Source organism: Phytophthora ramorum (genome assembly GCF_020800215.1).
Source record: "Phytophthora ramorum isolate Pr-102 chromosome Unknown Phyram_PR-102_s0010, whole genome shotgun sequence".
In the NCBI taxonomy this organism is placed as follows: Eukaryota; Oomycota; class Peronosporomycetes; order Peronosporales; family Peronosporaceae; genus Phytophthora; species Phytophthora ramorum.
The window spans coordinates 989,697-1,017,495 of record NW_027150656.1 but is presented as its reverse complement, the minus strand read 5'-3'; the positions used below and the strand labels follow the sequence as shown (position 1 = coordinate 1,017,495).

Below are 27,799 nucleotides of genomic sequence, written 5' to 3'. Positions count from 1 at the left end.
TGAGACCGCGTACATCTTTCTCGTATTTGTGATTATCTGGTCCCATGAATGGTGGCAGTTGAGCCACCTCCAATCGAGGAGGCACCGGCATGACTTCCATCCCCAGTTCCTGCTGTGAAGGTCACCGCTCCCGTTGCTTGTGAGGCAGCAGCTGCTGCTGCCGCCGCCTTCTTTTGAGCCCTTTGTGCATCAATTCGCCCCTGTACGATCGCAGTGAAGTCCATCATATAAGCGGCGACGACATCCAGATCGATCATTGCCCGCTGACCGTGGTGGATCACGTCTGCCTCCGAAATTCCACTGCTGGTTTTTCCGCTGGAAGCGTTCGTTGGTGCACTTGAAGCAGAGTTTCCAGCAGCGGCTCCACCAGCACCATCGTGACTGTCGTTGCCAGACTGGTTGCCACCTCCTTGAGCGTGGAAACTGCCTTCGACGTGCTTGAGGATCTGCCCGTGAATGCCACTGGTACACCGCTGCAGGAGATTGCCGATCGCCATGATGATTTGACCTAGTGCCAGTGTTTTCTGGGTGGTGGCCCGTAGACTTGCATCCGTTTCGTGCTGCATACGCACAGCCTGCAATTCCTCGCGCTCGAGAGCCCGCTGTAGCGCAGCGATGCGGTTGTTGAAGGTGAGAATTTCATTTGCACGTTCCTTCTGGAAGGCTGCAAATTCAAGCCGCTTGGACTCGCTTTCCTCTTCGTGCGTGATTTGGTTTCGGCTCAGGTCGCGATTGGTTTCGCGCAACGTGTGATAGCGGTTCACAAGGTCACTCACTTCGGGGTAGTCCTCAGGCACAGCTTCCTGTACGAGCTCCAAGTAGCGAGTATACTTGAGGTGGTGACGAACCTGTGCCCCGAGCGCATCACTCTCGCGCTGAAGAACTGTGAGCTGCGCCTGCAGTTTCGCCACCTCCTGTTCCTTGCTCAAACGCTGCTTGACTTCGTCGCTGGCTCGCTTGACCGCGCGATTGCGCTTGGACTCGTTCTCCTGCAGGAACTTGTTGAACTTGATGAGCGACTCCTGCAGCTCCAGGTCCTTCTTGCGCAACCCTTCCTCGCGTCTGTGAAAGGCGTCTTCGCGACGCGCAAACTCCTCCTTCTGGGCGTCCAGCGCCTCCTGCACCTCGAACATCTGCCGACGCTTCTCCAGCAATCGAGTAGCTGGCGAAACGTGGTCAAGCGTCAATGTCTGCGGCATCTTGGACCTGTCATGGGGCAATGACCAGTGATGAGGTCCAGAGAGCACCAACCAGGTGTGTCAGCGACTGTCACGTACCGGTTCATTATCATGGAGGCGCCGGCGCTCGTCAACGCGCTGCTACGAGGCTCCATTTCAGGCAGGCAAAGCACTGATCAAGTCAACCTGCAACTGCTCTCAATGTAGCCATCTATAATATATAGATTCTATTCTTGCAGCGGCGCTACCTATCATACAGCATACGTGAAATATGTCGCATTGAAGGCTCCGATCTTGAAGCGTCGCCAACCACTGGATTCCGGCGTTGAAGTATATAAGAACGGATCCTGGTGCACGAGTACTACGCTCGCAGTTCGCAACCCCATTGTCCACGATGACGGAAGAGGACAGCGCCGCATCCCATCAACTTGCCAAGGACGAAGGCGAGTGGACGAGCTCCAGACGCACGGGGAGACGAGCGCAAACGACTGCGAACCGACACAGAAACGCAGCGTCGACGGCTAGTGAAGAGCTCCGAGTCGACACGCGGTCTAAGGCGGAAAGGGAGAGCGCAGCAGAGCGAGGAAGTCATAGCCAGGGGGAGGAACAACGCGACACCGGACATGGAGTGGGAAGCACGGGCAGCGAGCACTCGGATCAGCTGGAGGAGCCTGTGATCCCTGTGACTGTTCTGGCGTCGATGGAGGCGGAGACCAAGACGGGAAGTGGCAGAAGCAACGGACTTGTGCCGGCGGAGCATGTGTCTGGGAAGGAGGAGGAAGAGACGGAAGATGACATCGCCCTGTTGGAGTACTTATCTGGCGCTGAGAGTGACTACTACGAACTTGATCGAGCAAGCCGCAAAGGAGAAGATGGAGATGACCCAACGCCAGTCATGTCATTGTCACCAAGATCATTTGATGAGAGTTTGGGGACGCCAGGAAGCCCCGGGGGTTTGTTGTCTATGGACGAACATGGCGGGTTCGGACAGTCGCCGATACGCTATACGACGGTAACCCGGCGCATGATGGTACACGCACAGGAAGCCCCACGACAGGCATCTACCCAAGTGGTGCAGTCTCCGCCACGCTTAGCGTCTGTAGAGAGAGGGGGGAATGATGACGAAGAGGGAGGGGAAACTGAAGCAAAACAAGCAGTGATGACAATCATGCCACGACAAGCAGCGAGAGCAAGGCCAGCAGCCTCGGAAGCTGAAAACGAGTGGATAGCCTGTGAGACGGAGGACGGTCTTACTTACTACTACAATCAGCGCACGCAAGAGTCTCAGTGGACACTTCCGTCTCATCCGGGAGTTCGGGCGTACACAAGCGAAGAACTGTTTACATCCGTCTCAGCAGAAGAACTATCGGAGACTGATTCCAGAAAGCTGAGTATTATGCTGCACTCTGGCATGGATCTCCAAGCTGTGAATTCGGATGGTCTTACCCCGCTGCACGTTGCTTGTAAGGCGGGTAACGAACAAGCCGCTGCCCTGCTGATCTACTACGGTGCTAAACTTGATGCTAGAGCTATTCGGGATGACGCTACTCCCCTCATTTTGGCTTGTCAGACCGAGAGCGAGGGTATCGCCAAGCTTTTAGTCGAATCAAATGCGTCACTTTCAGCACACGATAGCAGCGGCAACACAGCACTTCACGTCGCTGTTCATACTGGAAACGAAGGTGTCGTTATGTTTGTTTTACGCGGCTGCGATCACACATTGCTCAGTCAGAAAAACACTGAAGGCGAGACTGCTCTGCACATCGCAGCAAAGCACGGTTACTTTGGAGTCGTACGGAGCTTACTGGCGTATGGTTCAAGCACGAAGGACGAGGATTCTCAAGGGCGCACACCGTTGATATTGAGCATATTGGAAAATCACGTCGAGTGTGTCCAACTTCTGCAGGGTGTCGACAGCAATGCGAGTCCAGCAAAACCAGCTGCAGCTCCTTACCACAGCTCGGCATACGTAAGCGAGCGCAGACAGGGGAGTGGTGTGGAGAGAGATGCATTGACTGTCCTCCACTCTTATCTTTTTCAAATTCTCCCGAACCATTCGGCCTCCGAATCGCAAACGGTGTATCAACTCGTCGAAGAAGTGCGGGGACAAATTGGTGCTCTTAGTGCGAGTCTGCAGGTAAAATCTATGAAATAGCTAACATGGCTGAGAATGTATACTAATAACTTCGTTTTCGAACAACCAGGCATCAAATGGCCGAGAAGCTCACTACCGTAGTCAGTTAGAAGAAGCATCATCAAATCTGGCCGGAAAAGCCGAAGAGCTGAAAAAGGTAGGAGTCTCGTTGTGCATCTATAAAACTGGGCGGAAGCTAATGTGAAAACATTGGTTGTAGGAGCAAGATCGATGTGCTAATTTTCAAAACCAGCTAGCAGTACGTGAATTAGAGCTGGAGGCTAGCCGTGTATCCCATCGCGCGTTGTCGTCTCGCTGTGAACTGTTGGAATCGATTGCTCGAACTGCACAAGAAAAACTGGGGAGAGAGCGCTTAGAGCACTCACGTTACGAAGAAAGCATGCAGGAAAAGCTTCACCTCAGCTTACAAGACAATGCTAGCGTCATTGAATCGTGCAGAGAACTTCAAGCTACCTGGAGTGATCACCACCAACCGCACCAGTTTGACCCCCGTCTGGGCCGCCGTGATAGCCAAGGGTTCTACGAGATTTCAGAAGATCTTGCGCATTTGGAGAGCGTCCAAGAATCGATCGGAGAGAACTACCATCTACTTGAAACTGAGGGATCTACCAGTGTTACTTCTGGCAATCAATTTCGGGAACGAGCACCTAGCGATCAGCAGCAACAGTATGACGGTTATCGACACTCGTTTGAGCAGTATCAATATGAAACTGCACCAGAGATGTTGGATACCCCTCCGCCACTTCTAGACGATCTGGACGAATCTCCGACGAACAAGGACAACGTAACTCCACCGATTTCTCCTACACGAGTTGGTGCTGTCTGGAATCGATTCTTTGAGAACGTTGGGCAAGCAAGCGAGACACGTGACAGCAATGATCAGAAGTCGTACGAACCATCATCTTTTACAGCAAACCAACCTCAGCTGAATTACTCCTCAAATTCGTTTGTCTTCGATGCTGTCCGGAAGAATGAGTTGCGGAAGCTTCAAGATGTTTTGCTGCGAGGAGTCTCCCCGAATCAACGAGACGTTGCTGAGAAGGGCACGCCACTTCATTTGGCGTAGGAATACCCGTACTTTGTCGTCTTTTGTGTGCTCCCTGGCTAAGAAGCTCACTGTTTTGCTGTGGTTGTACACACGCAGATGCGAACTGGGTGATATCGACTCCGTTATGTTACTCAGTGAGTTTGCAGCGGATTTAGAAGCTCGAGACGAAGCGGGGAATACACCACTGCTTGCTGCATGCTTTCAAGGCAACTTTGAATGTGTCAAGTTTCTCCTTCAAAGTGCTGTTAGTCTCCGCGCAGTAAACGACAACGGTGACTCGGCTCTGCATCTTTCAGCATGGGATGGCAGTATTTCGTGTGTCATGATTCTGCTTGAGTACGGAGTGGACCCAATGGCAACCAACCGTTACGGACTGACCGCATTGGGAAACATGAAGACTCGATCGCCGATGCGCCATAAATTTGACGACCTATCAGAAGACCACCCGATGCGCAGAACTCTGGTAATTTTAGAGGAAGCAGAGCGACAAAGTTTACAGGTGAGTGGGTTTGTGCACAGAAGCGACGAGCGACACAACCAACTTACTTTATGATCCTGTCAGGTGATTGAGAGCCAATCTACGAGTACTGAGGATGCCACTGAGCACCACCTACAGCCGCCTGAAAAGGGAAATAGTAGAAACACAGCAAAACGGCCGTCATGGGCGGTAAGTTGTATTGGGTGTTGAGCTATTGCAAGCTGACAAGCTAATTTGTGCTTGTGCGTGTGCCTTGCAGCAATGGCTTCTCGGTTTCAGAGGACCTCACCCTGCTGAAGCAACTCCTCAAACCGACCAACAAAAGAGTGAAACGGATGATGCACACACCTCGACTACAGCAACCGAAGGCAACGATGCAGATAGCGAGGACGCCGAAGACTTGTCTTCGTACGAAGAATCTCGTCTGATGATGGTCGAGACGCAATACGAACCGTTGACCCCGCCACCAGAGATCGAGGAAGCTCTTCGACGTGCGAAGGCAGTCCAGAGTGTGTACGAGCCGCAGAGTCCTGCAGCATCAGCGCCCACGTTTCCAATCACGAGACAGGATTTCTCCAAGCATATGACTCTGTCTCCAAGTCTTCGTAATCCAACGAAGCCACATCCGCCAGCAGCACCGACCAAGATCCGAGCTCGATACGTGGACACCTTTAATACAGCGTAACATGGTTGGAAACAATCAAAGTGACTTTCTACAGAGTAAAACTGCACCGGGGGGGGGGGGTTAATGGAACTTTGGAATATTGGGGCAACACACTGAAAACCGAACATGCATAGCGCAATCCAACCACTGCTTTTTTTTTGGATACTCAAGCTCGGTCTGAAGAGGAATGACTTAGAACTTAATTGTAAAACATGCATAAATACTTGGTTTTAGCCCCCACCCGCAACATAATATTATCATATTACGTAGTTTTACCTAAATTATTGCAATAATTTAAGTAAAACCACGTTTACCGCAATGTGATATGATTAATCTTAAAATATTTTTTTATTTTGATTCGCTAATATTGGTAAAACGCTGTCAGCAGATGAGAACCAACTCACGAGTGTCTGTTCGAAGTTGCACTCGATCCGTATAACCAGGAGTCCACACTAGGATGGAAAAGAAAAGAAAAGTAAGATTGAATCGCTATCGCTACAGCTCCTAAGCTATAACAATTCTTAAGCGGGCTTGAACCGCTTCTCAAGTAAAAGACCCGCATATCTTGGTCTCACTATGCTCATCACAGATCTGCTAAACTGCCGGGTCCACACATAGTCGCACGGCAACATAGTCACGGTCGCCGTGTCTGCATCGGAATTCCAACAGTGTCCGCCTCTTAGGATCATAATACCAAGTCAAGTTCTACACACACTTTGTACCTTAGTTTCGTTCTATCTCCTTACATTTCGAGCTTCAAAGTAACACCCAGAGCTGTTCCGTACGAAATCGCGGCTTTATATTTGTTGGTAAGGATTTCATACTAAACGCTATGTATTAATGACATGCATATTGTCATGGGTACACGCACAACACTGTATTACGGCCGCCCGAAGAGCTTCCAAGAGAGAAATTACTCTATTCAATGAGATTCAGCCCTATTTGTCGCCGGGTAAGTACACCTTTGCCAATCCAAACTCGTAGCACTGTGAGGCATATCCGCATGAAGTAGCTTAACTTTTTTGGAAATATGTTTTGAAAATTTAGGTTTAGATCAAACTGTTGGTCATTGCCTCAGCAAGGCAAACATGCCAAATGTAACGGGGTACACCGACGTGTACCCATGATACATAAAGAGTGACGGGATGTCCCTCTTTAGTGCCCATGGTACGTGGTACCGGTTGGCGGTGAGCCAGCTATTGGGCACTTGTTTAGCTTTTACTATAGTTGACTTAGTATTTGTAAGGATCAAGCTTGGCTCACCTATGAAATATATTCAGTCTTTAAACCTACCGTCTAAGTCGTAGTCGGTTCCCTTAGGCCGGGAGTCGTGAACTTGTTGTTCAACGAGAGCTTACGCTCTCTAGCACTTCCTCTGTGCAAGGAGTTGTGTGCCCCGTCACATTAAAGGACCTGAAGCACGCACTGGCCGCCCGCACGTGTGTGCTAGAAGCATACAAGGACGGAAACGACTGGGTCTTCGTCGCTGACCATAATGGCATTTCTACCACAACTGCCCGCGACATCGTCCAGTGTGGGGCAGCCGGCATCAAGAAGAGAGGTGGCACTCGGGAGGTATGCACGAAGTGCACGCCGGAGATGGAGGAAGCGCTGGTGGGCTACCTCAAAGAAAACTGCCAGTATACCCTCCCCCAGATGATTGAGATGCTTCACTTTGACTTCGGAGTGCGCGTTAGCACCTCGTTAGTCAGTAAAAAGCTGTGTGATAAGCTTTATTCGATGAAGCAGGTGATATTGAACTAATTTCGTACGATGTTATTATGGACTATACTAACTATGTACAGTGATGGGCGTCTTGGAGAGCACCTGATAATATCATTTTAGACGGGGCTCGCGTTGTGATAGGACAACCGCCCTTGCACAAGGCGTAACAGTATTGCTTTAATTGACAATGTGGACCACACTCATTAGTCGATCTGAGAGCAGACCTGTATGTCTCCAACAGTTTGCAAGCACCTTCTTGGGCATGGCGTCCCACGCGTCTCCCATTAATGGCATCGCGTCTGCCGTATCGATAGCATATGCATCCTCCTCAACGCACATAACCCTCAGTAAAGCAGCGCCTGATCTATCGTTCAAAATACTTGCCTTGATCACGCAATGACATCCTGGTCCATAGGTAGCAGCTTGGCCGTGGTGTTCTTCTGTAGCCTAGCGATCTCCACGTGCGAGAGTGCTTCATCAGGCTCATTGAGCACAGGCGTATTATCGTAGAGCAGCAGGATTTTCCTGTCAGCGGCCTTCATCTACTTGTTCAGCTACACCAGCCACTCATTGGACACGGGTACGTTCATGTCGTACTTGGCAATCTTCGCCCGAAGCTCAGCAGCGCCCTTCATTGCTGTTGGCACATCCACCGAATGAGTCTCTCCATGGGCTCGGCGGAAGCGATAGCCGTGCCGAGCGAGAAAATGCTTGCACCAGCCGCCCCTGAAAAGGCGTGGCAGCCGAGAATCTGGGATGCCGAGTTCAGCAGCGGCAATTATGGCAAGAAAAATAACAAAATAGTAAATGAGGCTAGATTGTCCTTCATACAAAGCCAGTGTCTCGAGTATGTTGCGCTCAAGCAGCCTCATCTCAGGCGAGCGCATGCACCGGACTTCTTGGTTGTCAACGTCAACGCTGCGAAGCTGCTCCTCCTCCCGTAGAATCTTGCTAATCGTGCTCTTCCCAGACATGCTCTCCAACTCGAACGTCTCTTGACACCACTCAGCCAGCTGCGTGCATTTCAAGCGCGGGTTTTCCTGTGGTAACCACAGAGCTGAAGCTGCTGTGCCTTGGTGAGGCTGACTTGAGCCATTGACATGCTCGACACGTACGCGATTGTATAATGAAAGAGCTTCCAACAAAGCACTGCCAGCAAAGCGCCACCAGCCGTTCGTATGAATGGCCGAACCGAAGAGTTGGGCCGACAAATCATTTTGGCGCCAAGTTTCGCGCCAAGTTTCAATTGTGGTCTTCGGTTACTCAGTACATTCGCCTCTATGTTTCAATTACTAATAAAATGTGTGATGGCGGGTGATAAAATATAAAGTGGCTCTCCAAGACGCCTGTCACTGCACATGTATGTGTGGCAATTACTGCAGGTTCGTGTTGAGCCGGAAACGTGCAACAATGCACAGAACATTGAAAAGCGGCGGGTTTAGGCGCTGCTGAAGAACGAGAAGGAAGGCGCCTTCATCGTATACTATGACGAGACAAATTACAATTTGTATTGCAAACGCACGCATGGTCGCGTACCGATTGGCCAGCGGGCGGTCGTGAAGTTTCCTCCCTCGAAGGGGGCTAACCTGTAGCTACAATGCGCCGTCTTAGCTGAAATTGGCTTGGTGCACTACGCGACGCAACGCAGCAGCATCAAGATGGAGATTAGCGCCGCGTTCGTGGACGCGGTGTACGATGCAGTCAAGGACAACGAAGCGTTTCACGCCAACTTTGCCGGTAAGTGCAACATTCTACTGGACAATGCCCCTGCTCATAGTCAGATGTAGGGGCTTGTCCAACCCCGGGCAGACCTGAATTTTCTGCGGTTGGGCCCTTACTCGCACATGAACAATCCGATATAGTGTGAGCACAAAACTAATATGGCTGCTTGTAAGTACTGACTTTCGTGCTTGTTATGCAGATTGTTTTAGCGCTTTAAAGGCCGGCGTAAAGGCATTCCTTGCGCTAAGGCACGACAAGATGTTCAACGCGCCGCACGGCCAGAAAACCGATCTTTGTATGCAGCTACTGGAAAGGGCAGCAGAACACTGCATGTCCTCTATGGACATTCGTGTAGTGAACAAGGTGGCCCGACATTGTGCGTTTTCAGTGGCGGCAGCGATTCGTGGAGAGCCGATGGAGTACGGCACGTAGCTCTTTGCTCTGGACTAAATCGGCATTGGTCTACATTGATTTTTTCACATTGATTTTTTTAAAACTAATATTCCTATTTACGGGATATGCGGCTTTGCCTTATACTGTTACAAGTTTGGATTGGCAAAGGTGTAATTTGGTGTTACTACTTACAACTAGATTGAAGTTAAACCTTCTTATCCTTAATTTTCCTAATGAATAGTTCAAATTTACAATTTTTACGAATCGCTTAAAATTATCTTTTGTAGAATCGTAAAATAAATTAAAATTTGCGAGATCGTACGACTCGTACACTTTCAAAGTTTGTACGTTTTTTTTGATTTGGTACTCTACCCTACTAAAGCATCGCATTAAATGACTTGTTGGCAGAGGTTTCATAACGCCTTTAGTTTTTGCTGCTCCCACGAAACCACTACCAAGGAGAATTCACTTGTTGTGCAACAGTGAAACCGCCCACGCAAGTTGCTGTCATATTCCTTGCTTCATTCTGCTATTTGCCAGAGCTCTCCGTTGTCCCTCCACCAAGTCAGTCCAACCTTTGTACCAGTGTAAAACAAAATGACGGATCAGATTATTTCTACTAGCCTCATCGAGACTGCGAGCATCGAAGAGCTCCGAGGAATGGGGCTCCTTCGCAGTGATGTCGATATCCAGATGAATCGTGCGCACTCTTTCACATATGGCCAAGTCACAGACTCCGGAAGGAACTTGGCATACGTAACGTTTGAGTCACGATCGGCACTACAACTACGTTGTCGGAAGTATGCTCGTCGACAGGGTTTTTCACTTCGTGTCACGAGCAATACCTGACGAAAGGTCACCCGGGAGGAAACGTGAAGTACACGTGCAAACGTCTGAAGGGGCAACAGCCTCTGATTCCAGGGAATGTCGAGCACTGTCCATTCTCAATCACGGTGTACAGGTTACGCGACCGGTGGAAGATAATGCAGATGAGTCTGGCGCACAATCACCACATGTATGCTGGGTTTTAAGAAGATACGTTTGTTGAAGGCGGCCTTGTGGCTAATACGTCGCGGGAACGTCCGCGTGACGTGCCATACGGGACGATGCGCGGTATTATGGAGCAAGATATGATTCCTGCTCACAGTGGTACCTAGGCTACAGTCACTGGCAACGCCACATTGGATTTCCTAAAAAATATATATCAAATGAATCACTACAAATCGCCGGTGGCGGCGATGTTGAAACGAGATCTTCTCGAATCTTTGCGTGGGGATGCCATCGAGAGCTACCAGAAACTGGAAGCGTATCGGGGGTGGTTACGGAGGCTAACGCCAAATTGAGTTTTGATTTTGAGAAACACGACCATGGCGGTTGTCAAATAGCCTGTTACGTTTCTGGTGCCTGCCTCCAAGCGATGCAGCATTGCAGGCATATCATTGGGGTTAATGGCATCCATTTAAAGGGTGACATGAACAAGCGTGGTGTGTTTCTTCTCGCGACTACAAAAGACCTCGCCAGCCATATTTTTGTTTTTGGTCTTGCGCTCGTGGAACAAGAAGACTTTATGAATTGAAGTTGGCTCCTGTTGAACATGAAAATGCAGTGGAGACCGCTGGCCATCGATGGTAATCCACCTTTGTTTCTGATCGTCAGAAAGGACTCATCGCATCCGTGATTCAGCTGTACCCTGAATCTGGTCATCGATTCTGTGTCCGACATATCATAGCAAACGCTGAAATGAAGGGATCAAAGCTGTCGCCTCCGGAGGGGGCGTTGGTGTTCCAGATGGCGTGGAGTGACTGTGAAAGTGACTACAAATTCTACATGTAGCGGGGCTACCCAGTCGGTTCACCTCCTACCTTAGTGCAACACGCACTAATGGATACATTCAGGTGACCACTCCACAGGGTGGTCCACATTCATAGCAAAGACATATGACTGGTAGAAAGCAACATATTTCTACCAATGAGAGTCATTCATTAGATAGGGGTTCTGCCAGCCATCCAATGGCAGAACCTCTCATTAGAAATATCAGTTTTAGGAGGAAACCCAGTTAACAATCAATACAGTTCTCATTTGGCACCAAAGCTATCGTTCGGTTCCTTTATCTAGGTTTAAGTAAACTTGTGGATACAAGTATACTGAACCTAAGTTAAATTACTCCTACGCTTCCTCATACACGTGCGCACACGTGTAAGCTTAAGTAGTGGGTCTAAGCAGACCCATTACAATTCGTCTCTTTTTGCCGGTATGGGCGGTAACCGCGATTGTACTCGAGTTTCCGCTTTCTGTACTCATAATTAGTCTCCTCTCCACCGAGAGGCGGCCTTCGAAGAGGTTCGTAAAGAGGTTTTACTACTTCCTCCTGTTTCTGTAACCGGCAACAACAAATAAGCGCTCCACTGTGGACGTCGCTGGAAGGCTCATGATGAAAGAGCGGCTGATGGCAGGCGCGTATGAGTGGGTAATTTAGGCCGTGCCACTAATTGGTCCAGCTAAAATCACTCTGAAATACTGCTCTGATTTTCGTCCATCGTAACGTTTGCATTTTGAATGTCCTCAGCCCACAAAAAATATCTGTGGATGGTCTATTCATCTTCTTTGCATATATCACTATGCGTACGAAGATTATTGCTGTTAACGGTAAATTGTGCGGCGATTTTAGTGCAGCTTTGAAACCGTGCCAGGATTGGTATTTTAACTTAATAATTGTCCGCCACGACTTCCCAATATGCAGATGCAGCAACAACAAAAATGACAAATGCAAAGGAATTTCCTCTGGCTGGTATCGACGTGACGCTTTCGGAGAAAGTAGCGCTATCCAAGGCGCTTCTCAAGACGATAAAAGAGCATCGTCACGAAAGAGCTCATAAGAAAGTAGCGGGCGCAGAAAAAAAAACAGAAGCTGCTGGCGAAACGGTAAGCTTGCTATGCAGCGCGTAAAACGCCCCGCTCCAGAAACAGGTGAGAGTCCTACCAAGGTTGGCGATGGCCTGAAAGCTCGAGCCGTTGTCACGAAGAGTGACCATCTCACCCTGCTCAAATGCTGTAAATCTAGGCCCCTCGGCATCGACATACAAGCCCGCTGAAACTCCCAGTTAGGTGGTCAATCGACAGCACGCTTGCCAACGTAAATAACACCGCACCAATGTTAAACAATGCAGGTAGCTCCTAACTCGCAATGCCCGTAAGGTCCTTACGGGGGGCAAAATAAGGACTTATCGAATCGTTTTGAAATTTGGCATGCGTGTTCACCTATGTATGGAAAGAAGGCTTGCAAAGTTTGAGCGTATAACTAATTGAACTGCCCTAGCTGTCGTGATGGCAACACGTCGGCCCGAGAATCTTCTTTAATATGGATGTTTTATGTATTTGATTACAGACGAACCCCTCAGTAGTGCCACCTTAATCTTCGAATACCCCGGTCAATTCGATAACTGTTCTGTATCGTGATTGCGTCCGCCCGGGTTCTTCCTCCACCTCGGGCTTGCCTTGGCGAGACAGCATTTTCAATGAACGATAGCTATCTTTCACTTATCGGTACGAAGATGGCACCTGCGTGGGTCATTTTGGCTTAGACAGATCTTTATAACGATGTATAATAAAGCTTGCTATTATCAAGACCGGATTTAGTTGTGTTTTGAAATACCGTAAAAAAAACGGCGGGTTCATACAGGCATTGCGAGTTAAAAGAAAACGCAATATACGCCTTCGTTCGTATATATTTTCCCACCCTCGTAAGGCGTTATTTTATGTAGCTTGGTCAGTTTAGCGCCGATTTCGAAATGGAGAACATGAATCGATCGGTATCCTTGTGCTACATCGATTGGACAATTTACAGTCCGTTTCGTGCATTTTAGTGGACAAAATTCGAGAAAAGGTGTCGTTCGTATAAATATTGTCGGCACTGTATGCCGGCCTGACAAATAATGTTAAATAACTTTAATTGCTGTGGTTAGTGTAGAGAGCTTTCGCCACGTTCTCCTCGCCTTATCCCTGTCTTGTGATTTCAGAGGTTGGGGTAAGGAACAATCTAAACACATAAAAGAAGAATATCCGCCATTTCACTCCAGATGTGGCCCAGGTTTTCAGAGCAAGTCTCGTGATTTAAATTTATATTTCTTTAAATTACATCACTAGCCACAGATGCGTCAACGGCCTTCGTTCAACTTAACCATCCTTACAGCAACATAAAACATGCTTAAGTTGCTCCTCGATTCCCTGGAAGAATTCTCCCTGGGCTTCTTCGGCGGCTGCTGGGCATTCGTCTCCCCGCCATGATGTCTCCGTCCAGCCCCAACCTGTGCCCCAAGAGCCGCGCGCTGACGCCCGACGCCGCCGTGAACATCAACTCCAAGTTGCGACGCAACTCGCTCGTCAGCGACCACGAAGACATGGTCTTACTGCGCGAGAAGCTCACGCGCATCGCCGTGGGGCGTCACCACGATACGACGACAGCCGCCGCGGAGGAGGCGGAGGCCGACAGACGCAGCAGTGGAGCCACCAACGAACACTTTAAGGTGCTGCAGCTGCTCCCGCCCGAGCGCCCGAGCACGCCGCCGTCGTCTCCGCAACCACGCGACGTGTTGAGGAAGCAGCTGAGGCGCAAGCAGCAGGCGGCGAGCACCAGGATACAGAGAAGAGCCAGTTCCGAGGACGACGACGGAGGACTCGAGACCATGGTGAGTGTGGACGAGGTGGAGATCACGCCCATGGAGGAGGACAATGCCGTCCACTCTCCGCCTCCAAGTGCGTTCGCCAGAGGCCAGAAACGAAGTCCTCCCGCTAGACTGTCGATACCTGGACATTTACGCGTCATGTCGCCTTTTAGTGTGCTCAACAAGTACCCGGAAGGACTGAGGAAACGGAAATCGGTCCACGTGGACACAGCAGAGGACGGAGACGAGCAGCGCGTGAGTCTCAAGAAAACGTCGAGTCAGATCAACATCTTGGCCACGTCCTCGGGCAAATTGTCACGGAGTAGTAGTGCCAGTGGAGATTTGTTCCAGACATTTGCAGCTAGACAGAGACTCGAGCAGGACCAGGAGATGGAGGACGCTTGTACGACGCAGCCGCAGTCCCCGCAGAACGCACTGTTTGGAAACAAGCATGGGCGACTTTCGGCGTGTTCTTGAAGGAGCAAAGGAACTTCTTTTTCGACTAGATACTGGCCCAGCTGGCTATGTAGCTAACGACGCTGAGCGAGCTGGACAACGTACAGTGTGGCGAGTAGCTGGAATGCGTCACTTCCTCCCAGGCTGTTGTTGCTGGAGGTACAGCGACAAGATTTTACCGCTGACGAATGCGGTAGTTCGCGCGGCTCGCAGAGTTCGACAAAGATGCTATCGAGTGTTGCATCTTTTTGAGGAAGACATGAGGAGGGAGCTGTTAGTGCTAGTGCAAGTGTGCATACATGTCTCCTCCATTACCACCTCTCACCGCTGCATCGTGTCATCAGTCACTGCAGTGGTGAGAAGGCTTTCAATTGAGGCGTTTTGGATACAACTCAAAGCGCACGAAAAAGTGGCAAACAACATGCTCGGACTGTTGACGCTGCAGCTCTCGCACACGTATATCATCCATTCTGCAGAAGCAACTGCGGCTTCTTCTTAGCAGTTGAAGTCTCTTCGTCTAGTTGTTTGGACGGTAGGCATCAACTTGCCACACCCGTGTTTACCATGTATTATCGGCAAACTTGACACCTGCTCGTCTTCTTGCGTCGAGACTGTAGCGCCAACCAGTTCTCTTCAGCTAAAGTTGCCAAATGAGCCGAACGCCTGCTGCTGCTGTCGTTGCTGCTGCTGTTGCTGCTGCTGCTGTTGTTGCTGCTGCTGCATCACATTCATGCCGCCAAAACCACCCTGGTTCATCATGCCTCCCATGCCAGGCTGCTGCATACCCATGCCTGGCTGCTGCATGCCCATACCCCCCATCATGGGGCGGGGCTGCATTCCGCCCATGGCACCCATCTGCATTTGTCCGTACGCCATGCCTCCGGGCTGCTGCATGCCACCCTGGCCCATGCCGCCGCCGTAGTTCATTCCACCCATGCCCATAGGGTTCATGCCACCGCCCATCGGCTTGCTGGGCATCCCAGCAAGAGTGTCCAGGCCACTGAAGCTGTTGCGGCCCGCATTGGACTGCTGCTGCTGCTGCTGCTGCTGTTGCTGCTGACCAGGACGGCCTGCATTACTTGCGTTGCTTCCGGTAGAACTGGACAAATTGTTGAGATCAAATAGCGACGAGCCAGCACCCCACGCATCGTTGTTCTTCTTTTCATCCGGCTTCGGACCCGAGTTCGTTCGTGCCTGGTTGGCACCAGGATTGGAAGACGTTCGGCTTTGAGCACCCTGCATGCCCATACCACTCTGCATACCACCCTGCATAGGCTGCTGCATGCCTCCTTGCATGCCACCGAACTGGCCAAACTGCTGTTGCTGGTTGAAAGCAGGAGCGGGAGGAGCAGCGGCGTTACCTTGCTGGCCGAAGGCATTGAAGCCGTGCTGAGCTGGCGCAGCGGGGAATGCAGCGAACTGTTGAGCGTTGCCTTGGGCTGGTGTAGCGTTTCCGAAAGCATCAAACGAAGCTTGCTGTTGCTGCGGCTGCGGCGTACCGAAAGCATTAAACGACTGCTGAGGTGCGGTCGCAGCGTTTCCAAACGCCGCAAATGAAGCCGCTTGAGGTGCAGCCGCGGGGGCCGCAGGTGCTGGTGCGAAGGGGTCAAATGTATTCACTGCAGGAGAAGCTATAGCAATGTTTTAGTAAACCGAATCAAGCAGCCATCATCAGTACAAAACAAAGCACTTCATACCTGCCGCGGGAGCAGCACTGAAGAAGTCACTGTCGAGGAGGGACGGCTGCGCGGAGGGTGTCTTCGTAGCTGGCTTGGCTTCGGTTTCCTGTAAATTCAAAATCGACCAGTTTAGGTTTGGTATAAATTACACAACCCAACAAGAAATGCACTCCCGAGTACCTCTTTCTTCTTCGCCGCAGCCTTACGCTTAGATGACGCTGTCCGTCGCTTGGAGCGCACTTCCTCCTCCGATTCAGATTCTTCGCTTCCGTCATCTGTTAGGAAGAGAGTTCTACGTTAGTGGTTCATTCAATAGCGTCATTTTTGTGGCTACTCACCGCGGTCGTCATCAGCGTAGCGGCTCGAGTAGCCCTTCTCCTTCTCCTGGTAGTTTTTCGAGTCATTGTCGCCGTAGCCTCTGCTGCCACCGCCACTGTAACCACCACCACCGCCGCTGTAGCTCGTGCTGCCACCACCACTGTAGCTACTGCCACCGCCGCCACTGTAGCTGTTGCTACCGCCGCCGCCACCACCACCACCACTGTAGCTGTTGCTACCACCGCCGCTACCACCACCACCACTGTAGCCACCTCCTCCACTGTAGCCACCGCCACCTCCTCCGCTGTAGCTGTTACTGCCACTATAGCCGCCGCCCATTCCACCGCCAACGCCGCTTCCAATGCCTACATACTTGTTGCGAAGACGTCCCGCCTTCTCGCGCTCCGTGCGGATCATCTCGTTGTCGTTCAGCATGTCCACCAACTGCTTGGCCTTGTCCCGGACTGCAACAAAAAAGTCAGCAACTCTAGGCTCTTGCAGCCCAAAATCTTAAGGTTCCCACCTCCATTGCCCCTGTCCACAGCTCCATCGTGGTACGAGAAGCCCGAGAGGTGGCGCAGCTTGAACATGTGGTCGCGTGCGTTCTCGATCACGCGCTCCGTGCCGTTCTTGATCAGGTGCTCCAGCAGACTCAGCGCCTTGTACACGGCACGCCACTGGCGTCCCTCGGCGTCCAGCGCCTCCCAGATCTTGCGCATGACGACGCCGTACGCCTCGCTACAATTCAAGAGCAGCAACACTACATGAGTATACCAGCACAGTAGCAAATTGTGAACATCGAACGCTGCGCACTAGTCGTAGGTGAGCTGCGAGATCTCGTTGAGCAGCGTGCTGGAAGCGCCCCAGTTCTTGTTGGACAGCGCCTCCTCCATCTTGCGCTCCACGTCGGTTCCCATCTTGGCCTTCACGGCGCTCTTCCTACAGATAGAGAGCACAAGGAAGATCTACGTCAGCAGAACTGTGCCAATAACTCGCAGGGGAGAGAGGGGGGTGAGGGGACGTACGCTTCGTCCATGACGTTCTTAAGCTTGTCGATCGCGAGGCGGTCCATCGTGGCTCGCTTCTCTGGGGCCTGCAGTTGGGAGCTCTTTGCTTCGGGGAGTGTCCCCACGTTAGTCTTCCGGAATGATTTCGTGCAAGCGAGGGGGCGTCGAATAACTTGGCGTTTGTATGCTGTATCTTTTCGATTGGTTGCGGTATTTTACCGAGATAGATGACCAAATGCGTAATATTACGGCCAATTTCCTTCGCAGTGTCAATGACACCAATGTCACAGGATGCCATTCGCTTCTTCGGCTCACTCACCATCCAGTTGTACAAACTCTCTGGGCCAACGGAATCGACAGGTCCGCACAACTTCGGAATCCCAGGCAAGATTTGAGTTCAGGGACTGAAAGAAAACTAGCACAATAAACGTCACCTTACTATTATGATCGCAGGCAAATGGAGTGTTGCCCCAGCACTCGAGGGGCTGTACATATACAGAGGTGATGAATTCAGTGGCTCGTGTCATGAGCTCAGTTTTTTACATGGTTCTCGTCGGCAACCACGAATCGGGGATGTCATTCTCCCGCTTGTCAAGCATCCACTACCAAAGCAAAGATGCTAGACAACTTCACAGCTTGCAAAATTCTGTCCAAGGAGTCTGGCGGCGCCCTCAACATGTGGTACGCGTTTCACCACGGCCCAATTCACTTCACGTCGATCTCGGTCGAGACAGACTGTTAATACCCCAACGCGCCTGGACTTCAGCCCCAACGGAATTATAGAAACCAGTTGGGGTGGATCGAGGCAGATCTGAAGAAGGCTGCGGCGATTCGTGCCAACGTTCCCAGGGAACTTCCCTGGATCCTTTCTTTGTCGGCATGCACCGTCCTATCTACGACTTGTGCTCAGTGGACCAAGACGCGCGTCTGCAGGCCGCTTTTCAAGCGCTTTTCTTGAAATACAAGGTCGATGTATTATTCTACTGCACACCCTTTCGCAACAACCAGCCGGTATTGGGCGGGGTGTCAACCGATCGCAAGACGTACAAAGAAACCAAGCCCCCGTCTACCCCACCAACAAGGCATATTGAGCGGGCTGGTGTGTGTGTGTGGAAGGACACGAAACCAAGACTCAAAACAGTGCTAATTGGAACGTAGCCTCAGTGCAAACCAGGCTATTCTAGACAGCTTCGTCATGTGGAAACGCCCCTAGCGGGGCTATACAGTAAGCAGTGGACGTATCGCGCTGGTTTACATGTAGGCATTATCATTAATGAAAGCAAGAAAAGTGTCACCCATCCACTAAATTCGTGCCGCAATTACGTGTACCCTCGTATTTCAAGCTGATCGGTGTGCTAAAGCGATAGATGCGCATTCGAGGACTTGGGATTTGAGGCTAGACAGCATAACAGGCAAATCCGCGAGCACCAGCGATGTACTGGCAGAGAAGTCGATATGGTTGAGTTCGGTCAAAGCGTAGCGGTCTAGACGGCACATGCACATTCATTTTGAACGGTAGCATAAGTAGTCAAGAACACCGTGTTGTATCCCACAGCTAGATCATCCATCGAGTTCAATATCATTCGCATGAGGGCTTCTTCACCACGATGCGTCTGGCATGGGAACCCATAAATCCGTGTCAATCAACGACAGCGCAGCGCAAGTTTACTCCCCAGGGAATACCAACGTAAACGTACAATCCCAATCTAGATCCCTGCTGCTTGGACTCGTCTCAATGTACGCAAGCGTTATCGATAACGCATCGTCGCGTTGAATAATATACTAGTAATCGTTTGTATCCAAATAAATGTATGGACTCACAGTATTAGGGAAGGCTATGTGCTGCAATCCTCTGCTGGGTCTTTAAACCGTCTCTTTCTCTTAAACCGTACAAGTCATCATCTCACTTTGCCATTTCGAAGCCAACAAACAAGAGCAACAACCACAACTGACAACCCACGATGTTGAAAATGGTCGCTTTGGGGATCACAGCCATCGCAGCTGCCACTGTTGATGCTGCTGTCGCTCTCAACAACACCGTCTGCTCCTGGTCGGAATCTACTTGTCTGCCATCCGCGCTTTGCGAATCGACCGGTGATCTCACCCAACCGTGTCAAATCAAGGACAAAGTAGACTACTATCCCCAGCAAATTCACATGGCTTATGCTGGAGTGACTGCTGGTACGGCAATGACTCTGTCCTGGGCCACCTACGCGAAGGTGGAGGGCAGCTCCGTTTGGATTGGAAGCTCCGAAGACGCATTGGGGTTGACCAACACCCCAATCACTCAAACCAGCTACTACCACGACGAAACGTACACGATGTTCCATCACCACGCGGCAGTCTCCGGTCTCACGCCGCACACCAAGTACTTCTACAAGGTGGGGAGCAAGACCAATGAAACGTACACAAGTGATGTATATTCGTTCGTGACAGCTCGTGCGGCTTCAGATAACAGCACGTTCAACATGGTGATTTACGGCGATTTTGGCGCTGGCAACGAGTCGAAGGACACACTGGCGTATATGAAAATGCTTAGTCCGGATAGCGTGGACCTCATTTACCACATCGGCGACATTGGCTACGCGGACGATGCGTGGCTTATGCCGGGCCAACTGGACGGTTTCTTCTACGAGAAGGTGTACAATGGCTGGATGAACTCGATGGCACCAGTCATGAGCTCAATTCCGTACATGGTTCTGGTTGGTAACCACGAGACGGAGTGCCACTCGCCTGCATGTGGGGCGTCGCCAGAGAAAATGAACATGCTGCGCAACTTCACCGCATACAATTCGCGTTTCAAGATGCCGTCTGAGGAGGTCAGCGGCACTCTCAATATGTGGTACTCGTTCGAGCACGGCCCGATCCACTTCACGTCCCTCTCTACTGAAACAGACTACAATGGTGAGCCCAGCAACGAGTTTGCGGACCCTCCTCGTAATGGCAACTTCGGAGACCAGTTGGCTTGGGTGGAAGCTGATCTGAAGAAGGCTGCGGCGAACCGTGCCAACGTGCCATGGATTATCGTTGGCATGCACCGTCCTCTCTATGATGTGTCCGGCTGCCCGAATGGTATCCCAGCAGAACAGAATGCCTATATTCAGGCTGCGTTCGAGGATTTACTCATCAAGTACAAGGTCGACGTCGTACTGACTGGTCATCAGCACTACTACGAGCGCCAGACGCCTATTCGCAACAATACTGCTGTCCTCGATGGTGTGTCGAGCGACTTCAAGACTTACGACAACTCTCAAGCTCCTGTTTATATTTTGAGCGGGGCTTGCGGCACAGTCGAGGGACTCGACGCCATTCCAGACCCCAACAACGCGACGTGGAATGCAGCTTCAAACTATATCGACTACGGCTTCTCGACTCTGGAGGTGAACCGGACGATGCTATCGTGGAAGTTCCTGAACAGCTCGAACCAGGAAATTCTGGACGAATTCGTGATGTGGAAGAGCACTCCAGTTGCTGGAGATTGCAGTACTACCTCGCACTTCTGCTATTAGCATGGGAAATGTCATCCTTGTCTGACTGGAGCGTTCGAATGAAGAATCATAGTGCAACCAACCATCAAACACTGTGTGGCAACATGCAAATATCAGCGGACACTGTGTTTGCTTTAGACCAAAGCGCACGTTGCGCGATTGTTTTGTTTCACATGAAATGATATTCTTACAGTTCTGTCTTCACGCCGGCCACGTAGCTCACCTCCGTCGCCTTGAGGTTGGGAGATTGCAGAGCCACAGGCACCGCTTCGACCACCGAAGGAGGGCTGCGAGGGTCCGTTCGTCGCCAATAGTTGTACTCGTTTACGTGCCCTCCCAACTCCATGTCGCGCTCGTGTCGTCGTAGCAAGGCCTCGCGTATCGCCCGGCGGTATCCTCTCCAGGTCCAGTAGCCGTAGCCAACCACCATAAGCATCGCGAACACGATAAGGCAGTAGACGGCGATGAACACCCCGCTCCCGCTCATGAACCCGGTCTTGTTGATGCTCTTCAAAGTGGTGAAGAAAAGGCGTTGCGTGCTTAGGTACGAGATTAGTTCATAAAGTTCGTTGTCACCTTACAATGACAGGGAGCTGGAAAACGCATTGCAATCCGATATGGGAGGTTAATGTATTCACTCGTCGCCAAATCGATTGACCAAAAGCGACAACTTCAACTTCTTGTGAAAAAGTATCTGGCAGTTGGGGTTTGTCTGCTAAACCAGTGGTGATTGCGATGGCTTGGGGAGAGGACGAGCTGCTGCGGCTGATCCAGGCCTGGCAGGAATGCCTGGAGGCCAAGGCCAAAGGGGGCAAGGCTAAGAAGAAGAAAACGACGGCGGTCCAGTTCAGCAAACGCGTGCTCGAGCGCTTCGAGGAGCTCTCGGGTGGCTCCAGTCATCACAAGCTAAATGCAGTTATGACGCGCAAAGACATTCTCCAGAACTCGTACGTGTACATCCGCTCCTTCCGGGGCGATCCGGACACCAATGGAGGTGTGGAGTGGTTTGCGTTGCCCACGAGCGACCAGCGAGCGCTAATGAAGACGGCGGGAGGCCAACACGTGCAGCCAATGGGGGAGGGGGTGTTTCTGGCATTGGACGCGTTTCTGGGCAAGGAACTTGCTGCTACTGAAGAGAGTGAGGCAGAGAGTGAGAGCTCACAGACGACGGAAACCGATGGAAGCAGCAGCGAAGGTGACAAGTACGAAAAGGTCGTCCGCCAAAAGAAAAAGGTTGCAACAGTTAAGAAGGCGAAGAAGCCTCGCAACGCGAGCAGATCCAGACGTGAAGCACAAGACAATTCGGCTCTGGAAGAGGACAGTGGTGAGATTCTCAGCCCAAAGGAAGAAGGACGTGCAAAGGCGAAGCGGCGACGCGTAGCAGCACCAAAGAAAACGCCGTCCTCTGATCTCAATGTGAACGTGATCCTGGAACGGCAGAGTCAAGTGCTAGCAGAATTCCTCGATAAGCGCGCCGAGGAACGCACTCGAGAGCACGAAAGGAGCCAACAAGAGCGCGATGCGGATCAGAAGTTTTGGGCGGTGGAGACCGCAAAAGATCGCGCTCTCTTACGTGAGCTCTTTACGGAGGAGTAGACCAAGCGTTCACAGCCGTCAGCAGTGTTTGTGGTTTTGAAGTGGTAGAGCGGCACAGTTCGCTTAGTTCAGCATTAATCATTATCTCTTTTCCTCTCACCGCTCTATCAAGTCTAACCCCTTTCTCAGCCTAGAGCTCATAGTAGCAGCGATCGCAAACGCGAACTGGCACATTTATACCGAACTCCGGGATGGATTTGAACTTCTCGGAGCAACCTTCGCAAACGAGGGCGCCGCAGTGACGGCAATTGTGTTGATCACGGTTCTGCTGTGCCTCGCTGGAGGACGTCGAGTTCCACGTGAACGGCGAATCGCAGCACATGCAACGCGTCTTGGTGCTGAACGGTACCCACTCCGGAAGTGTCGGCTTGGCACGGCGTGCATCACGCACAATGCGTAGCGCACTTAAATAATTGCGGCCCAGGTGATCACTTAGCATGTTTTGCTGCACCGGAATGTGCGACAGCTCATCACACTTGCGGTCGACGTGCACAGCTTCGTAGATGCCCTTGTAGAAGAAAATATGTGTCACCTTGCCAGGAATGAAAAGCTCCTTGGGATCCTCCACCAATGCTGTCTCTAATTCCACAGCGACCTTGTCTTGTTCTTGAACCGTCTCGACTGGAGGTTCGAGAGCCTTATCTTCGCCATCAACCTTGTCCAGTTGATCGATCAGATTCGTCCGTGTAAGTGTCCACGACGAAACAACTCCATCCTTGTCAGTCTCCTTTGCCTTCTTCTCTGCCAAAGTAAGTTTGTTCAGTGGGGGGCTTGTCTTCTCTTGCGCAGCCAATTTGTCTCGGTTAGCAAGTTTGCCCTTCCTTTGATCTGCCGCTTCCTTGGCCCACTCACGCTTCCTCGGAGCCCAAAGTGTCTTAGCTCGATCCTTAAAGGCTTCCAAATCTTCAGAAGCCGTATCACGCCAGCATCCTTTGAAGTTCTTCAGTTCGCCAACAAGCTTGAGAACATTAGATGCCTTTGCACGAGGCACAATGTCATCTCGGAGCACGATCGAGTGGACGAAATCGTTGCAGGATTCGGCCACGCTCAGGTTCACGCAAGCAGGGATAGCATAAGCAAAGCACTCAAGATCATCGAACTCCTTTTGAAGCATGACCGACAGCAATGCAGCGCAGCCAGCTCCCAGTGAGTGGCCTGCAAAGACAATGTGATAGCCTTCGTTGTGCAAAGCGCGGAGGGATTTCACAATTCGATCCTTGATCCACATCACCGCCTTCAGCATTCCATTGTGCGCAAAGGCATCAACAAAGCCGCCTGTTGCTTCGCTCTGGGGTGCACCAGCTGAAGAAAGCCCGATTTCCTCTGGGTACGCTTGGATATCGGTCAGCGCATCTTGGACCGATTTCGAGCCTCGAATCAGGACAAGTGCTGTTTTGCTTTCCTTATTCCCCAACAGCGCGAAGGATGGGTGTCGAACGTCTTGATCTTGGACATGTGCGTAGATCAGAGAGAATCCTTGCAACCTGCTAATTCGCTGAATATCCAACACATCGAGCTCGTAAATACCATGGAGCGCTAACGGAGCATACTTTAGCACCTTTGCCAGGAATTCGTCCGACACTGATTCACACCCGTCGTGGTGTTCCTTCTCTCCCTCTGGCTCTGCACCACGGTCGCCACGGTTCATAGCCATGAAGTAGTAAGTGCCAATGGCGGCGTCTTGAAAGCCCAGATCGTCCAGATCACCTAGCAGTCCCTTCAACGTCGAGAAGGACTGCATAAATTCGTTGCGCAGGATAAAACCGATCAGGCCGGCCCTACCATACTTGCGCAAGAAATCGGCGCTTACGACAGCCATCTTAGCCGCTGCACCGATTGGCGCTGACTTGGCAGCGACGAGTGTGCCACCTGCAGCACGCATGATCTTGTCAACCGCTGTATCTGTCGCGGTGTTGAAGTACAAAATCAACTTGTCTCCCATGTAGTCTTTGACGCGCTCGATGCGCCATTGCACGAGCTGCTGGTCTATCTTCTCCATCAAGATGTAGTGGCAGTTTTTACACAGCTTGGAGGGAGTTGTGTGACCATACGCGCGAATGATCGCGGACTCCGGTAAATGATCTCGGCAAAATGATTCAGAGCAGTAGCCACATTGATAGCGAAACTTTGTCATGCCAAACTCGACATCGCATTCCTTGCAGTTCTTTGACTCAGTAAGCTCTGGGGGAGCCAGATACTTCGGAATACTATCTCCGCAGCACGTCACGAGCGATCGCTCGACTGGAGACAAATCTGGAAACCGCTTGGAAAGCATGGACAAAACCTCCGAGTCAGAGCCATTCTCATCATCAGAGCTCTTGGCGCTGTGCTTGCGTCCTCTATGTGCTGTCGGAATTTGCGGTTCCGATGAGATCGCAGCCGCCGTTGCTGCTTGTGCCATTTCCAGTCCAAACAGCGACGCCTCCTTAATGGATTGGACGGTGCCATACACCGCCTGTTTCGACGACGATCCTGCCAAGTTAATCGCCGACGACGGTAACGACAATGCCGCCGAGGAGATCCTGCCAAAGAACCCCGAAGATCTCGCTGGTTCACCTCGTTTATGTGAATCTTTCTTCTCATTTTCCGATGCTGCCGACGGGAACAGCACGTTGTCCTCCTTTGCCTCATCCTTAGGCGACGGGAAAAGCGTGCACGCCTCACTGTCTTCAGTCTCAGCCAGCGTCTTCTCCTCAGAAGCTACACTGTCAGCAGCGTCTCCTCCTTCCTTTGCCTTCTTACTCGACGGGAAGAGTGTCTGCCAGTCAGGGCTGCTGTCCCCCGTCTCGGAGGCTTCTTCACCAGCTGAAGTAGCGTTTTCAGCCCCCGAAGCCGACATTTCTGTCTCATGCTGCTCTTCGGCCATGTGGCCCATCCATACTCGAGTGCGGACGACAGTGGAGCGTGTCATAGGACCTAGCGTGTCCTGGAACTTCTCCCCGTAGAGCCAACCTTCCTCGTCGTAGTCTTCGCCCTTGTAAACCTGCCACACGAACTCTTTCTGCTCGTCTGTACTGGGACACGCCTCCTGTTGAGCCGTGCACCAGGCGGGAGGGTCTTCTGCATACAGACGCGCTGTCCACCCCTGAATATGTGAAATGTTCAGAATAATGAGCAGAAGTGGGTTAATGAGGTGAAACTTGAATTTCTCTGCTTGTAGCGCAGGTAGCGAGACGATTATTGCGGCGATGGATAGAGGAGAGATATACGCACCACGATAGGGTACCACCGCTGGTTCTCGACCACCTCTGGCATGAGCACACGCGGCGCTGGAAACTGCTTCCTCTTCTCGGTTTCTTTTCTTGGAGAAAACGCGACAATACCAAAAAGTAGTTTACTGACCTGATTTGGGGAAGTAACATTCGCTTTAAAATACGGGAAAGCTATTCGTCGAACGTGTTGAAGTGGTTGCGAACAGATCCGCCACGTTATTGCGATCACCTTTGTTGTTTACAATGCACCGCTTCTCTACTATTCATTTTTTATGGGCCTACTCAAGCTGCAGCAACTAAGACTGCCTTGCTCGGATGAGATACAGTATAGCAAGTTGCTATACACCACGGCAATTTCTGCGGATGAACCTGCGTCGTCGGAGAAGGGCAGGCTCTGGTTAATCAAATGCTCAACCTGCCCAGCTACGAGCTCACAATGACCCATACATCAGATCAGTCAGGTGACACCAAAGTCATTTTGATTGTGTAGGTCCAAGCAGCAATCATATGGACACGCGTACCGGACCAACCAAAACCTGGATTATAGACTCCGTGTGGCCCTTGTGGTGATGCCTTTCGGGATGAGTTGGTCCTCCCTGAGTGTCATCGGCAATACTTGTGTGGATCACACGGGATGCCGTGAGCCGCATTTACAGTCAACGCGAATTCTTTTTTCCCAATTTGATCCCGAGTTGGAACCCCATTGACTTCGCGACCCACCTGCACCGAACACCCTCTGATCATGAGGTGGCGGCTCGCGAAACAACAACAACAATTCGGCTACCACTTAACGATGATCTCGTAGTATACATCAACCGAATCTTGATCTTGGCGGGTGTCTTTTCATTAAGTAGTGCGGTCAAAACAACACAGACATCAAAAATCACCCTCCAACCTGTTAAACAGACGACACTATGGGTTGTATGTTGTGCATTAACGAACAAATACTCGTGCGTCTAGAGATCGCTGTCGATGTCGTCGAAGGCCTCATCGATCTTGTCCCACAACGCGTTCGCAGCAGTGAAATGGTCCATTGCAGGGTCCATCTCGAATGGGATGATTCGCTGCTTGGCAGGCACGTGAATGTCTGCCCACAAAACAAAACAAAAACCAACGTTAAGTCTTTTGATTAGGCTCATCTCCACAGCGGTGCCCTTACCCCCAACAACTTTCGGCGCACTAAAGTCCCATCGAATGCCCGTGACGGACGCGTAGAGTGCCATCTTGTTCCTAAAAATGCGCCGACAAACAGTACGATCAGCATCTTGCACCTATCCACGTCCATCATTCTGCAGTCAACGCACTTTGCCAGAGGGATGTCATTCTGATGCGCAGCATTGTACTGCACGAGCTCTTGCCTCTTCTCCTCGTACTTGTCCAACAGCACATCGAGCGACGCCTTGGACGTCGTGACTCCCCGCAAGCGACGAAGCATCAAAGCGTCAAAACCAGGTTAAGGAAAACCACGGAAGCCTTCAGTAATTCTACACTAAAACATAAAAGAAATCTAGGAGGAGGAGGATATTGTTCATTGAGTCGGAAGCGGTCCAACTGCACGGTCATGTCTCGCTTGATGGCGTCCAGCTCCTGCAGTCGTTTGCGCAGCTGATCGTTGCGCTCTTTGGCCGTCTGATCCTTCTCCTCCCACTCGCTCAGGTTTGCGCGTAGATCTAACAATTAATTGACGAGTTTTAAAAATAAATCCCCAAATAAGAAAATGCATGCTTTTTTTCTCTTACGGGCGAGCTGCTTCTGCGCCGAGCTCTGGCGGCTCTGGAGCGTGTTGGCGATGTCCTTGCGCTGCTGCACGAGCGCGCGTAGCCGCTGCGCGTCCTTGGGGGCGTCGTCGTGGAACATGCCTTCCAACTGGCCGCAGATATCCTGCACCTCAGGCCACGACAGCTCATCGCCACCAGCACTCTCGCGCAAGCGAACCTCCATGCTCATATACGAAGAAGTGCTGGAAATTAAAAATTAAGACTACAGTTCATACAGTAAACTCTTTCAATAATAAACGGT

General features: G+C 51.1%; 9 protein-coding genes across 9 annotated transcripts; 4 read left to right on the top strand and 5 right to left on the bottom strand.

Moving 5' to 3' along the window:
• Positions 1 to 32: 32 nt before the first annotated feature.
• On the bottom strand, positions 33 to 1,333 carry KRP23_10670 (Cilia- and flagella-associated protein 73; the record flags this gene model as incomplete). Its single annotated transcript, XM_067881147.1, has 2 exons — positions 33 to 1,206; positions 1,278 to 1,333. The coding sequence occupies 2 exons, from the start codon at positions 1,331 to 1,333 to the stop codon at positions 33 to 35; spliced, it is 1,230 nt and encodes a 409-aa protein (XP_067741420.1).
• A 239-nt stretch (positions 1,334 to 1,572) lies between these two features.
• On the top strand, positions 1,573 to 5,544 carry KRP23_10669 (Ankyrin-3; the record flags this gene model as incomplete). The annotated part of the gene is made up of 6 exons (XM_067881146.1): positions 1,573 to 3,315; positions 3,383 to 3,469; positions 3,533 to 4,395; positions 4,478 to 4,880; positions 4,944 to 5,048; positions 5,119 to 5,544. The coding sequence occupies 6 exons, from the start codon at positions 1,573 to 1,575 to the stop codon at positions 5,542 to 5,544; spliced, it is 3,627 nt and encodes a 1,208-aa protein (XP_067741419.1).
• An 8,099-nt stretch (positions 5,545 to 13,643) lies between these two features.
• On the top strand, positions 13,644 to 14,501 carry KRP23_10668 (uncharacterized protein; the record flags this gene model as incomplete). The annotated part of the gene is made up of 1 exon (XM_067881144.1): positions 13,644 to 14,501. One exon carries the CDS (start codon positions 13,644 to 13,646, stop codon positions 14,499 to 14,501), a length of 858 nt encoding a protein of 285 aa, XP_067741418.1.
• Positions 14,502 to 15,113: 612 nt separating this feature from the next.
• On the bottom strand, positions 15,114 to 17,549 carry KRP23_10667 (Clathrin interactor EPSIN 3; the record flags this gene model as incomplete). Its single annotated transcript, XM_067881143.1, has 8 exons — positions 15,114 to 16,111; positions 16,178 to 16,265; positions 16,340 to 16,434; positions 16,498 to 16,577; positions 16,851 to 16,941; positions 17,001 to 17,215; positions 17,291 to 17,416; positions 17,503 to 17,549. 8 exons carry the CDS (start codon positions 17,547 to 17,549, stop codon positions 15,114 to 15,116), a joined length of 1,740 nt encoding a protein of 579 aa, XP_067741417.1.
• Positions 17,550 to 19,673: 2,124 nt separating this feature from the next.
• KRP23_10666 (Acid phosphatase) lies at positions 19,674 to 20,993 on the top strand (the record flags this gene model as incomplete). The annotated part of the gene is made up of 1 exon (XM_067881142.1): positions 19,674 to 20,993. The coding sequence occupies one exon, from the start codon at positions 19,674 to 19,676 to the stop codon at positions 20,991 to 20,993; it is 1,320 nt and encodes a 439-aa protein (XP_067741416.1).
• Positions 20,994 to 21,159: 166 nt separating this feature from the next.
• Positions 21,160 to 21,459, bottom strand: KRP23_10665 (uncharacterized protein; the record flags this gene model as incomplete). The annotated part of the gene is made up of 1 exon (XM_067881141.1): positions 21,160 to 21,459. One exon carries the CDS (start codon positions 21,457 to 21,459, stop codon positions 21,160 to 21,162), a length of 300 nt encoding a protein of 99 aa, XP_067741415.1.
• Positions 21,460 to 21,707: 248 nt separating this feature from the next.
• On the top strand, positions 21,708 to 22,568 carry KRP23_10664 (uncharacterized protein; the record flags this gene model as incomplete). Its single annotated transcript, XM_067881140.1, has 1 exon — positions 21,708 to 22,568. One exon carries the CDS (start codon positions 21,708 to 21,710, stop codon positions 22,566 to 22,568), a length of 861 nt encoding a protein of 286 aa, XP_067741414.1.
• Positions 22,569 to 22,698: 130 nt separating this feature from the next.
• Positions 22,699 to 25,823, bottom strand: KRP23_10663 (Diacylglycerol lipase-alpha; the record flags this gene model as incomplete). Its single annotated transcript, XM_067881139.1, has 2 exons — positions 22,699 to 25,653; positions 25,782 to 25,823. The coding sequence occupies 2 exons, from the start codon at positions 25,821 to 25,823 to the stop codon at positions 22,699 to 22,701; spliced, it is 2,997 nt and encodes a 998-aa protein (XP_067741413.1).
• Positions 25,824 to 26,736: 913 nt separating this feature from the next.
• On the bottom strand, positions 26,737 to 27,727 carry KRP23_10662 (uncharacterized protein; the record flags this gene model as incomplete). Its single annotated transcript, XM_067881138.1, has 5 exons — positions 26,737 to 26,867; positions 26,940 to 27,010; positions 27,085 to 27,189; positions 27,306 to 27,450; positions 27,520 to 27,727. 5 exons carry the CDS (start codon positions 27,725 to 27,727, stop codon positions 26,737 to 26,739), a joined length of 660 nt encoding a protein of 219 aa, XP_067741412.1.
• Positions 27,728 to 27,799: the final 72 nt, after the last annotated feature.